We start from the raw sequence: 13208 nt of genomic DNA on the forward strand, positions 1-13208 counted from the left end.
TATTAATTTACGTTTTTCTAACGAACTGCAAAGTGCAAGTAAAGTGTACCGTATAATTATATATATAGGTACGTTAAGTACGGCGTATTCTTTAACTGCACATGTGATATGATTTATCATTGCATGGGGTAATATTTTGGTTGAAACACTGTGTACGTTTTTCTTTATTATTGTTCATCATTACAGTTATTATGGTTGCTCGAATTTAAAAATTAAAATATGTCTTGGACTTGAAAAAAATTAGCGTGCCTTGGCGTAACTCAATCATTATCTATCTTCGAACAAACAATTACAGTATACAATGTATACAACGAGTGACCAGTAAGGACTACGTCATATAGATGCGATTAAATAAAACATTTTTAAACTATAATCTATTAATCACATTGAAAATAACTCATCACTCTACCACCACCACCATCACCAAAAGGCCAATACTGGTACTCGAAGAAATAACAATAAGTTATTGTTAAATTGCGGACAACGTCATAAATATAATATATGGTTGCGGTTCGTTTCCGAATGATTTAAAAACATCAATGTTATTCGCCTATATTATTATTATCCGCTACGACGTCGTCGCCTTTGCGGGAAGGATCGGTGACCTTTCGAATTTACCACCCTCTTCGCTGGCCAAAAAAAAAAATAACCATAACGTCGTTCGTGTATAGTATATACACACGCGTACATTATCGTCATTATGTATGTTACACACACACACACACACATAAACACATAACATACAGGTACATATTATATACCCTTTCGGATGGCTATCACGGTTGACGGACGACCCGCTACGAGCCATACATTGCAGCTGCAGGTGAACGGAATTATTCTATAACGACAGTGTATACATGTATAATACATACCTAAAAAACGTATAAAACATTAATATATGATACGTGTATGGTGTATGTATAAATATAGTTACGGGCGAGTGTAAATGTATACTAGCCGAAACCGTGTTAAACGTGTTATTATTTATTATATACAGGGTGATTCGTCTGCAAGCGTGTTCAACCCCATTTATTCTTTTTAAACAATTCCGCTCTCTTATATTGGTTTAAAATATCAAAATATTCAATGTTTTTATTTTAAAATAAAATCTCTCTCTCATTCTTTCACTATCTAGATATAAGAAAGTTTTTCAAACCTAACTTAAGATTTATCTATACTATGGTATATTATACAATGAATACATTTGAGTAAAATAATAATAATAATAAAAAAAGAACGACTCTCATAGAAACACTCATTTACGAACACGGTTAATATGATGAAATAATATATTAATTAGTGTTCGATAACATAAGTATATCTACTCTAATATATTATTAAAAACTATACGACTAATGCAGGGTCGATGAATATGCGTGTAGCCTGTAAAATTACTGTTAGTAGTCACATATATTATTAAATTATAATTATTTTTATGAAAAAAGTCAAAAAATTGTAATCATAATGTTTTTGACCACACGCAATCGACAATCGCTCTATATTTACGACATTTCAACGGAAAGTGTCGGATTTAAGAATTTATTAAGTCGATTGCAATCGCACTCATTTGTCCTGATGAACTGTGCGACTGTTGCCTGATAAATTCAGGGGGTGGCCGTTTTGAAATACATTCGTTTTATTGAATTCCGAACCTAACCTTCCAAACGCGTGGAACAGAAATATCGCAATGCATATGACGCTTAATCTTAAACTGACTTGACAATCTTTCCATAAAAGTGCGCATTGGACATATTATTATAAATTTTACGGAATCGCTATACACATTTTTTTTTCGGTATTCGTACCGCACTAAGACAACAACCGGAAAAACACATTAATCTCTCGGCGGAGTGCCGACACAGAAATATTTTATTCAATATACATAATATGTTATATTATTATTATTATTTTAATGTACATCTGTGTGCCTTGCGAGTAACGCGAGTGGAAGACAAATTATTATTGTACTACATAATATATTATTACGATAACCGGTTTTAGTCGAAGTTCGTGCTCGTTTGACTGGCGGTACGGCTTGACGACTGCAACGCATGTGATATCATAAAAAAATAAAACTAATCGTCTAACTATTTAAAAACCGTATTTTTGTTCCACACATCATAATAAATATTTTTTATTACGTCTCATACAATATTATATATTTTATTAGTTTACATATAATCGGTATACATATTGGACATAGCTACACCACACAAAGTGCATAGACGCAGTATCGATATTGCAATTCTGTGCACTTTTTGTTGCATTGACGGGTCCAAAGCATTTTTTCATTAAGTTTGGTATATTTTTTTCAATACAAAGTAACACGCACGGTGTTCAACGCTTAGTCAATGCCTATTGTTGAATTCTTCACTTAAAATTAATTAATTAAAGTAAGTCTATTATGTATTTTAAACGACTATAGCAAATACTGAAGTATCGGTCGTAGCACTATCTTGGTATACAGATAAAAATCTTCGTAAATTAATTGTCTATAGTTTCAAGAGTAGCGATCCGGTTTGTTGATACATATGCTTTCTAGTCCTCTGGAGTATATATATATTTATATTAGTTTTTCTGCAAGTAAAGTTTATTAAAACTAACCTACGGAAATTCCTAAGCGATGTACGTGAAAATATATAATAACGAACATATTGCCTTGTTATACAATTTAAAATAGTTAGTAAATCTAGTTTCAAAAAGCTAATTTTTGTCCGTTATTAAATGTTAATCGAATAATAATAAATACTATTCTGGTATAAGAAATTAACTAACCTAACGCAACCTAATATAACCATATGGTAGGAAATATATTCAATATTCAAAGTTGGCAAATACATTGATTATTATATTTTTTAAGTTTTACTTATAGTAATATAGGTATTTATAATTTATAATATAGTATTGTTATGCGTTATAACTATGGTAAGTAATAAGTATTTTAAAATATTACAGACGTGAAAAATGAAAACAAAAATCATATTTCCAATCCGACTATACAGGATGACAACAGACATTATTTGGTGTACGAAAATTTAACGATGTGTAGCAGACCTCAACCGATTGTTATGGTATATATAATTAAATAATATTATTAAAAGTTTAGACAAAACTATCGTAGGAAATGAATTAAAAACATGTTCTCGTCCATCTACTTGTTAACTTTAATATACTTGTATATAATATATTATATACATATAGAACTATGGAAGTGAATCACATGATATTCACCACTCTACTATGAACCAAAAAAAAAAAAAAAAAAAATCAATCATCAGTTAGTATTATTTTTGTTTACGTACATTATGTATTGAATTATATTGCGTTAGTTAGAAATTGTCTTGATCGTTAAGATTTAATAAGTGATCGATTGTTCACGATAGACAGTTGATTTCCCGCAACGTGTGTATTTCTACCGACAGTAAAGTAATATAATATATATATTAAAGTGTTCTAAAATGTCGCAACAAACAATTTTAATTAGAAGAATACAATTTAATAGCGCGCATACCACGTGAGCCTCCGCGGAGTTTTTTCGTTTTCCCATAAGACTAATACGGAAAAACGAGAAAACATGACCACCCACTCTGTATAATATATACCTACACATAAATTATGTACCCGTCGGGTTAGTACTACCCGGTGATGAGTGTATGTAAGAGTAAAAGTTTTGATACACCAATCTAGTTACTGCAAAGCAATTAAAAACGTTGCTGAACAAGACGAATATTTTAACTTTCTTTTCATACTTGACATAATGGTTTTTAAAAGTTAATCAGTTGGAATCTCAAAGTTAATAATGTTGTTGGGATGAAAAATAACTATAAGAAAAATGTAAAATAACTTAAAAACACTCAGTTGTTGCAGATATTGTAAGTACCGTGCCCGCTCAAAACCGGTTTGGTGTAAACACAATACCCTAATATTATGTATAGGTAAAATAAGTCTGTTACAATATACAGTGTGCACTAATACTCGTTTCTAGAACGAAAAGCAGCAATGCTTGTACAAACGACGTCCTGCTGCAGCTAGTTTACCATACCTATATACTTACAGTTAAATCAGTTTATAAATAAACAAGAATATTATACTATCAAAAAAAAAAAAAAAACCAAAAATATCTTTGGCAGCAATAACTGCAATAACTCCCCAAAATTTTATTTTATTGAAAATAAATCAATTTAATAGTATAATAATTGAAATGTTTAAAATTTAAATATTATATTTCTGAAAAAAATTAAGATGATGACGTATTGGCGTTTTATTTTTAATCAGTGAAAAACATTGTCTCATCTTTTGGAACTGTTTATTACTCGTTACAAATATAATACCGATAATCATTGTTATATATTTAAATTATACGTAATACCATAGTCGTTAATCGTATTTTATTAGGTATATATATATTTATGTACTAAAGGGCGTTATCGAAATAATAAATATAACAACTCACATACAGAAAACGAATATCAAAATCTATAATATGAAAACATAACGAAATTAAAATCTCTTAAAACAATTTAGAATTACTTAGTTCTATACTAAAAGCTTTTAAAATTTGTAGCTAAATATGATAATAGTTTATGAATAAGTAACACGCAATTGTAATTTTAAAAAACAAAATAAAAGTTTTACTTTGGAAGGATCTGTTCAATAACTTTATCATAAAATGGAATTACGTAGGTATTTAGAATGAATTGTCTTACATCAGTGATGTAACATCACCTATTCCTACTAAAAAATACACTTAACATTATAATCAAGGTTTTAGTTATAAAATATATACCTGATAAATTTTAGTGATTGGTAACGCCAATAAATTCAAAAAAAGAAATTTAAATCTTTATGTAAGATTTGGCAAGTTACTATTGAGTCACGTATATAAATATATAGGTATATAATTACATCATATCAACAAAATTTTCATTACTTATGTTTTGAACGTTATGTTAAAAATATACTTATAAATATGACTAAATTTATCGAATTTAACGAACAGGTTAGGTAGGTATATTATAGTTCGACAATGTTTGATACCTGAGAATGCTTTTAATTAACTTCCAAGATATTTGAAATTAATATATAAATGTAGTACAAAATGCTTATTAAACGTACCTATTCAGTGTTCACATGAAAGGCACAAATGGCTTCCAACTGCAACTGCGATGCACAAACTAATAGTCTATATTTAGAATGACATTTTAAATACATTGTGATCAATTTTAACAAGAATATCTTTATTAAAAATTAAATAATAATTATATATTTTGGTATGATATATAGTTATATATATAGTTATAGTAGGTAACAAAAATATGGTACAAAATAAACTGTACTATAATAGTCATGTTATTATGTTTATACTTGTCTTTATTTTTTCTGAAATTGAATAGATTTCAAATTCCGAGTATTTGGTATTTATTTTCAAATGTCTGGTTTGGAATTGCAAGTTTGGCGAAAAAAAATTAAATGTTTTCAGTAAATAAAAGTCTAAAAAATACATAATGTATAACAATTCAAATACCTCACCATCAGTGGTAAATTCTTACTCTGAAGTATTTAATTTAGCTTAGCTCATAATAAATTATACCTCTATTTAATTAAATAAATAATACACAAATTTGTATTTATTTGTAAATAAATAGAAATTAATAAAATTGTTATACCCTCGTACACGTAAACTATATAAATCAATGACGAAGTGCAACACAATGAACATGCCTTGGGTGGTTAGTAACAAGGCTGCTAGTGGAGTGGGACGTGAAATAACCGGTATTTCGCAGCGTTATCAAACTTTGTATATAACATTATAGCTGGCGCACATTGCATCGCATGATCTGTCGTTAGGTCGATCGGTATTGATCGAGAAAAACACAACAAAAGTACAACAAAAATAAATGAAATTGTAGTCATACATTATAATGTTTTTTAATACATAATATATTATTATAAAAATTATAAATAATTTTTATATATTTACTAATTATGTTTGTATTCTTTAGAATGCGACGCATGTTGAGCATGATCGAAAAATATTCGCTACTGCTCACCAGTAAGGTATACGAATACATACAGTATATTAAAAGTATACTTCAATTCATAAATGGGTGGAGACTGAAGGTGATGATAAACAAAAATTCTTTTATCATTCGCTTCTTTGTTTTCCTTTTCTTCGATATTATCATAATAATTCATATTAAGTAGCGAAAAAGATTTAAAAAAAAATAGAGTTCAATAAAAATAAATACGTATAAAATAATTTTAAATTATAGATTTTGCAGTCAGTTTTAGTATAAAAACTATTAAGAATTTAGTTAGTGTACATGGACAAAATAACATCCATGACTAATCTCCGAAGTTTGATTGAATATCCCACGTGGAATATTTGAAATACTTTTACTGAATCTAAAAAAAAAAATCATTTTAAAACCAATATAGCTTCTTCTATTTTCTCAAAACCTAAATAAGTAAAAATAGTTTACGTGAAAGGGTTGTTATTTTCCCAAAATTAGATTAAGACTTTTTTTTAATTGAATGAATTATTTAGTGATTTTAATTACGATATTTTTTAAAAACCGAATATAAACGATTATTTTATCATATTTTTGAACCTAAATTACATACATATAATATTATAATGTATATACCTACCCCAAGACAAAGTACGTGAATTTATTGTTTTCGTGACGTGTACCTTGTCATTTTAGTGTACAACGTACTGCGTAAGTGATAATGGCATGTACTGCGTGTTGTACTTTCACTATTGCTATGTGATTCGAACAAACAATAAAAGGTCCTTACACAATTGCCCATTGAAACTCATATGATCCAAAATTCTCAATTTTCAGATCTAATTTAACGTACTTATATCTCGTGTTATAATATGCGGTTGATGGACATTCATCTCTAGAAAACAATTTTTATAAATAAGATGAAGTTATTATGACAACAGTTGACATAGTAAACATACTAACGCGTGTCGTATTACGGTTACTGTTGGCAGGCATCGCTAATTAATTACATATTGTTACACTTATTCGCTGTCACATGTATATAGATATGTAACAAATATCAATACGTGTAAAAAAGAGTGCCTTGTAAAGAAGATAAAAATTAACATTTAATTTACAATAAATATTATTGAGAAGATTTGTAAACTTAACCATTTAAATTGATGGTATATAATATACATAATATACATATATTTATACATAATCACTCGACTAAATTCTAGGAATTCGATATGACAGATTTTAACTATAAAAACAATTTTTAATAAGATTTATTTTCCAGTCGAAGACAATAAATGATATTTTTATATTTTTATTTTTGTATTATAAAATAATATTTTTAAGAGGTTTTATAAAAAATTCCAACAGCTCTAATGAGAGTCAGGCGATATTAACTTTTACATAGTTTTGATCTTACATTATTATATCCTACTGATTATATTTAATTGATAGACTATTTTATGTTTAATGATAGGACTTTATATGATGTATATTAAGATTATTATATTAGGTATATTGTAAATACCACAAATACACACTATTGTATAAATTATTTAAAGGATAATTAATATGTTTCTTAAGAAATGTTTCAAGTTTTTGAAACTTTTTTTTGTTCGGATAAAATTCGAGTTATTGCAAAACAATGTATTTGAAAAAATATTAATTAAATATTTTTTATTTTTTTATAATGTTCTCGTTTATTCATTATATTTAATAATAACTTAAATTTTTAATTTAAATCAAAGCAAAATATTAAAATCATGGATACAAAAAAATACTAGTATGAAGTAATTCCTACGCACTGTTAGCTCAATATTAACTACACTGTCCAATAGTATAATGCGTGAATCTATCAACTATCGTATAATGTTTGTATGAAAAAGAGATTATTAATTATTTATTTTTTCAAAATAGATCATTTATTAAAAATTATACAGAGCTCAAACAAAAGGTACAAATAAATAATAAAATGAATCTATCTACCACCTGTAAGTTAACTTGTGATGATTGTAGAGAGTTACAAATTCCAATAATTAATAATAATAATTGAAAAATAGTATAAATAAAAATAAAAACATAATACGATACATCGCAATAATACCCATGTACCATTATAATATTATTTTAATAATATTAGGTAAGTACATAGGTACACAACCTCATTAAATAATAATAATAACAATATTATAAATATTAAAATAAATAATTGATAATAATCTGTGATAGGCGATAGCTATTAAATGATGACCCTAAATTGCCTACATAAGGCGCCGTGTTAAAACTTTTATCAATTGATTCAATCTCTAGCGTCTCAATACGTAGACCACTACACTAATTGGTTGGAGGGGAGACATGCCCATAATATGTTTATATAATATATTATATTTTTCTAGGATCTAGGAGTTTTCGATAGTAAACTTTTTGTGGCACATTAATTAATATCCTTATTATTTCAAACTCTAACGATATTTTACGTTTTTTTTACTCAATCGACCAATAATTACGTTAAGTATATAAATTAGTAATGTCATTATTGAATCATCTCATACCATAATATTATTATATAATGTAAAAAAGCTAAGTGATATCGTACGGAATCTCTGGATTTTAATATTTTGATGCCTGTAATAATATATTTTCTAATTGGATAAACGTTATTGGAGATTTAAAATAAAACCTATTCCGGTAAAATAAAAAAAACGATTCGAAATTAAAATCTCAACATCGAGTATCTAGATAGAAGTTCTATATCTTAAAAGAAAACAGGATTTTGTTATTTTTCATTTAACGCAATGCAAATTAAAAGGTTTCATTTCGGGTACATCCTGCAACAACGCGGACAACTTGACGTCTGGCGAACGCAACGCATTGTCCTGCAGCGTTCGGAGACGTTCACCTTCCGGTAACTTCCTGTGGGCTGCTGCCGAACACCATCGGCCACCGGTTCTTAAGGCCCCCATACACGTCAAACAAATTTGCGCAAACTCTGTGTTTGTGCAAACATTTTGAGCGTGTATGGCGTGGTTTGAGTAGTTGCGCAACCGTTTGAAAAAAATTGGTCGAGTTCGAAATTTGTTGCGCAAACGCTTCACGATTGACTATCTGTTGTACGTGTATGGCAGTGTTTGACAAGCATAGGCTGTGAAAAACCTCCAGACGATTGGAAAAACGTATGAAATAGGTAATTATTAATTATTATACTTACTTTACTAGTAATAATAATTAATATATTATAATTATAATACATTTACTGATTTACTTATGCCTATATAACTTGTTTTTATATTATTATTATATTTTATTTTTATTATAGAATTCACTAAATATAAAATTTAGTTTTATAACTATGTCGACTAAAATTGATGACAATAAGACATTTTGGCTTGAATTTATCGCCCTTTATCAAACGTTTCCTGAATTGTGGAAAGTTAAAAGCGAAGTCTATAAAAATAGAATCAAGAAAGATGCGGCGTACGAAAAACTGGTCGAGAAGATGAAAGAAATTGATCCGAAAGCGAATAGGGACTTAGTGCGTGCCAAAATAAATTCTCTTCGTACATCATACCGTAGAGAATTGAAGAAAGTTAAGTCCAGTCAAAAATCAGGTGCAGGGGCTGATGATATTTATGAACCGAGTTTGTGGTATTACTATGAAATCGATTTTTTAAGAGACCAAGAGACTCAATTGCAAGGAACTTCCACATTAGACAGTAATGATGAAATTGTCGATGTAGTCGAGGAAAACAACGATGAAGCGGTAAGCATAATATCATATTGTACTCCACTGTCGATGGCCTCGGTCTGTGACTATTTTTAGTACTTATATTTTCCTTAAAGTGACAATGGTCTATTTTTAGTGATTATAATAACAAATGATTAGAATAGATTAAATAAATAGTACGTGACTGTACTAATAATATTATTAAAATAGAATTATAATAGATATTTTGTTGCTAAGTTTCAAATTAGTATCGTAAAATTCTGTTGAATATAAATAAATGCTGGTATAAACTATTATATAGGGTACTAGTTATAGCATAATATATTAATTCATGTATAATAATCAATAATCTATAAATAACAATAATATATTATAATATTTACTTATAATTTATATAATAAACATATTATATTATACTGTCGTAAATGGTCGTTGGTCGCTCTGTGTTGTATATTTTGACGTATTAATACATCAAGTAAAATGATTATAATTTGAATTTTATATAGGATAAAAAAAACAAAACATTTTTTTTTTTGTATTTTGGTTTAACCGTTTATTGTTTATAGGGAATTAAAAAACATTTAAAAATCGTGTAACAAATTGATAAATAGAGAAATAATAATAATAAAAAAAAAAATGAATTATTACACAAAACCTATTAATATTTATATTAACGGGTGGAGCCCTATACAACAATTTAAAACATAGAACAATGATATATATAAATAGCTACTTTATGCTCTCGTTCTGCCATGGTACAGCTCCTTGTTCACTATTGAAAAAGTGTGAGAAATTTAGGCGTATTTCTTTTGCCGATACAGTGGTATTTCGCCCTGAAAGTTGTTGTAGAGGAAGTAACAATCGATCTGATTTCCAGTCTGCGTTTACCATCTCTCCTGTAATTGTATTTTCAACATCAAAACCTCCTTGGTAGTATGACTCGACTTTTTTCATTCGTAAATAATTGTGTAAATGAGTGCATGCTAGAACAATCAGAGAGGCTTTTTCTGGGCACAAATTAATTTCTTTTAACAATATACGGAACCGGGATGATAATATTCCGAATGCATTTTCCACAATACGTCTAGCACGAGATAACCTATAATTGAATATAGCTTGTTCTGTGGTCAGTTTTTTTCTACTAAATGGTTTCATTAAGTTGTCCATAAGAGGAAATGCATCATCTCCTACCAAAACATATGGCTGTTTTATTGCACTGTTAGGTAAATTATCAGGCTGAGGAATATATAGTTCGTTTTTTACAAGTCGCTTACAGAACTGGGTATTAGAAAACACTCCTGCGTCGGAGACTCTTCCATTGGCACCAACATCTACCATTATAAATTCGTAATTAGCATTCACAATTGCCATTAAGACAATGCTAAATGATTGTTTGTAATTGAAATAATAAGAGCCTGTTCCTGGTGGTTTTCGGATGGTAATGTGTTTACCATCAATCGCGCCAATGCAATGTGGAAAGTTCCACCTTTTCTCAAATTCTTTTGCAATATCCTTCCAATCATTTTCATTTGTTGGTATCTTCAATTACAAAATATTATAATTATTATATTATATTATTATAAGTAGGGCTGGGAATTATATGTATTTATGAAACCAAAATATGTACATAAATATGTGCTAAAAAAATCAAAAAATGTATTTTACTAATATGATTTATATATTAATATTTAATTATATAATATAAGATTTATATACAGTGGCGTACGCAGGGGTAGGGTTCTAGGGTTCTGACCCCCCCCTGAAATTTTTTTATTTAAAAAAAATCTTATTTACCACCATTTCAATACACAGAGTCGATAAATTGTTGGTAATTTTTAATAGTCATAAATTAAATTATTAAATTATTATTCATTATAATTTGTTATAACTAATTATATAAAAACTATTAAGCAAATTATTTAAATTGATTATTATTATTTAAATTATTTACTTATGTAAAACCCTAACCGAACTAAAATCCTGCATACACTACTGTTTATATACCATATGAGTTTTTAATGAAACAAATTATATTTTAAATAGTAAAGTTTTTTTTAAAAAAAAAGGTATTAAAAATTATAAAATATAAATAAAAGCTAAAAATAAAATAAAAAAATATGTATTTACATATAAATCCGAGCAGCCCTATTTATAAGTTAAATAAAGTTCAAATTTGAATTTAAGCCCTTTGATATTATATTATATTGTTTTAAGGTTGTGGAAGATAGCTTTTTATTTCAAACAATACCACAGAGTACACCGAATAAAAAATTTACACTCAAAAGAAAGGCACCCACAGACGAAGAAAGTAAAAGGTCTAAATTATTGGATATGGCTTGTCAACGTCTCCAAAAACCCACCTCCGATTCACAAGTCCTGGCAAAGGCGTGGGGCATAGAATTTGACAAAATGAAAGCAGACCAGCAATTATACGCAAAAAAATTCATTGACGACATTATTTATGAAGGACGACTGGGCAATCTCCACAGAAACTCTATTACCATTAATCATTCACCTGTACCAATCACTACACATTTAACAGGTCACATTCAGCATCCATACTATTATAGCCCATCTTCATTGTCTTCACATTATTCTGGACCACCCTCTCCATACGTACAATCATATACACCTAGTCCACAACAACAACCACATACATTGCAAAATTCAACAGTTCCAGCCACACCTCAACCATCCACACTAGATGGATATACAATTAATGATCTTCTCAACGATAACCAGTATCAATGAATATTTAATGTTGTATAATATATTTATAATTATTATTATAAATTAATAATTAACAAGTAATAATATAATTATACTATAGGTACATGTAATAATTTCATAACAGTTAAAACAATAAATATCAATAATAATTACATAATATTTACCTTTATATAACCTTTTAAAACGTGAATCAAAGCTTCGCAGGTCTCAACAATTATTTTTCCAAGAGTTTGAGCTGCGATGGCAGTCTGGAATTTCAGCTCTTCAAAGGAGTCGCCGCTTACAAGGTATCTCAAAGTAGACAATAGTCTTTGTTCTGCCGTAATTGGGTCCCTCATATATGTACATTGTTTTTCAATTAAAGGTCTTATCTTTTCCAATAGCTCACCAAACGTATCTGCATCCATTCGTAGATAATTTTTATAATCAACGGCTGAACTTATTTTAAGTTCTGCTACTAAGCGATCATGGCTAAATTGATCCCTCTTCTTCAGCCATTCTTTCATCCACACCCTCTGTTTTCTTTTCCGCTTTACTTTTTTCTTTTCCGTCAAACAAGCAATCACTACCGCAGCACAAGTATCATCGGTGTCAGACATATTAATATATTTTTGTAGAATATTTTATACTGAATATATTTTGACGACATCAAAAATTGAACTGAAGTTGGCACAAGCCATTGGAACGTGTGTGTTCGAAATTTGTACAAACATCGTATTTGCACAAAAACAGAGGTTGCGCAAATT

The 13208-nt window shown here is 28.5% G+C and overlaps 1 protein-coding gene across 1 annotated transcript; it reads left to right on the forward strand.

Moving 5' to 3' along the window:
* The first annotated feature begins 8965 nt into the window (after window positions 1–8965).
* On the forward strand, window positions 8966–12483 carry LOC126551083 (uncharacterized). Its single transcript, XM_050203871.1, has 3 exons — window positions 8966–9192; window positions 9325–9768; window positions 11947–12483. The coding sequence occupies exons 2-3, from the start codon at window positions 9358–9360 to the stop codon at window positions 12481–12483; spliced, it is 948 nt and encodes a 315-aa protein (XP_050059828.1). The 5' UTR covers window positions 8966–9192; window positions 9325–9357.
* Window positions 12484–13208: the final 725 nt, after the last annotated feature.

This window comes from Aphis gossypii, chromosome 1 (genome assembly GCF_020184175.1).
Source record: "Aphis gossypii isolate Hap1 chromosome 1, ASM2018417v2, whole genome shotgun sequence".
Classification (NCBI taxonomy): domain Eukaryota; kingdom Metazoa; phylum Arthropoda; class Insecta; order Hemiptera; family Aphididae; genus Aphis; species Aphis gossypii.

What these genes read in the sequence shown, in the direction of transcription:
- LOC126551083 (XM_050203871.1), top strand. Translation starts at nt 9,358, where the DNA reads ATGTCGACTAAAATTGATGACAATAAGACATTTTGGCTTGAATTTATC. An exon ending in AGGAAAACAACGATGAAGCG is followed by an intron (nt 9,769 to 11,946) that starts GTAAGCATAATA and finishes TATTGTTTTAAG; the next exon opens with GTTGTGGAAGATAGCTTTTT.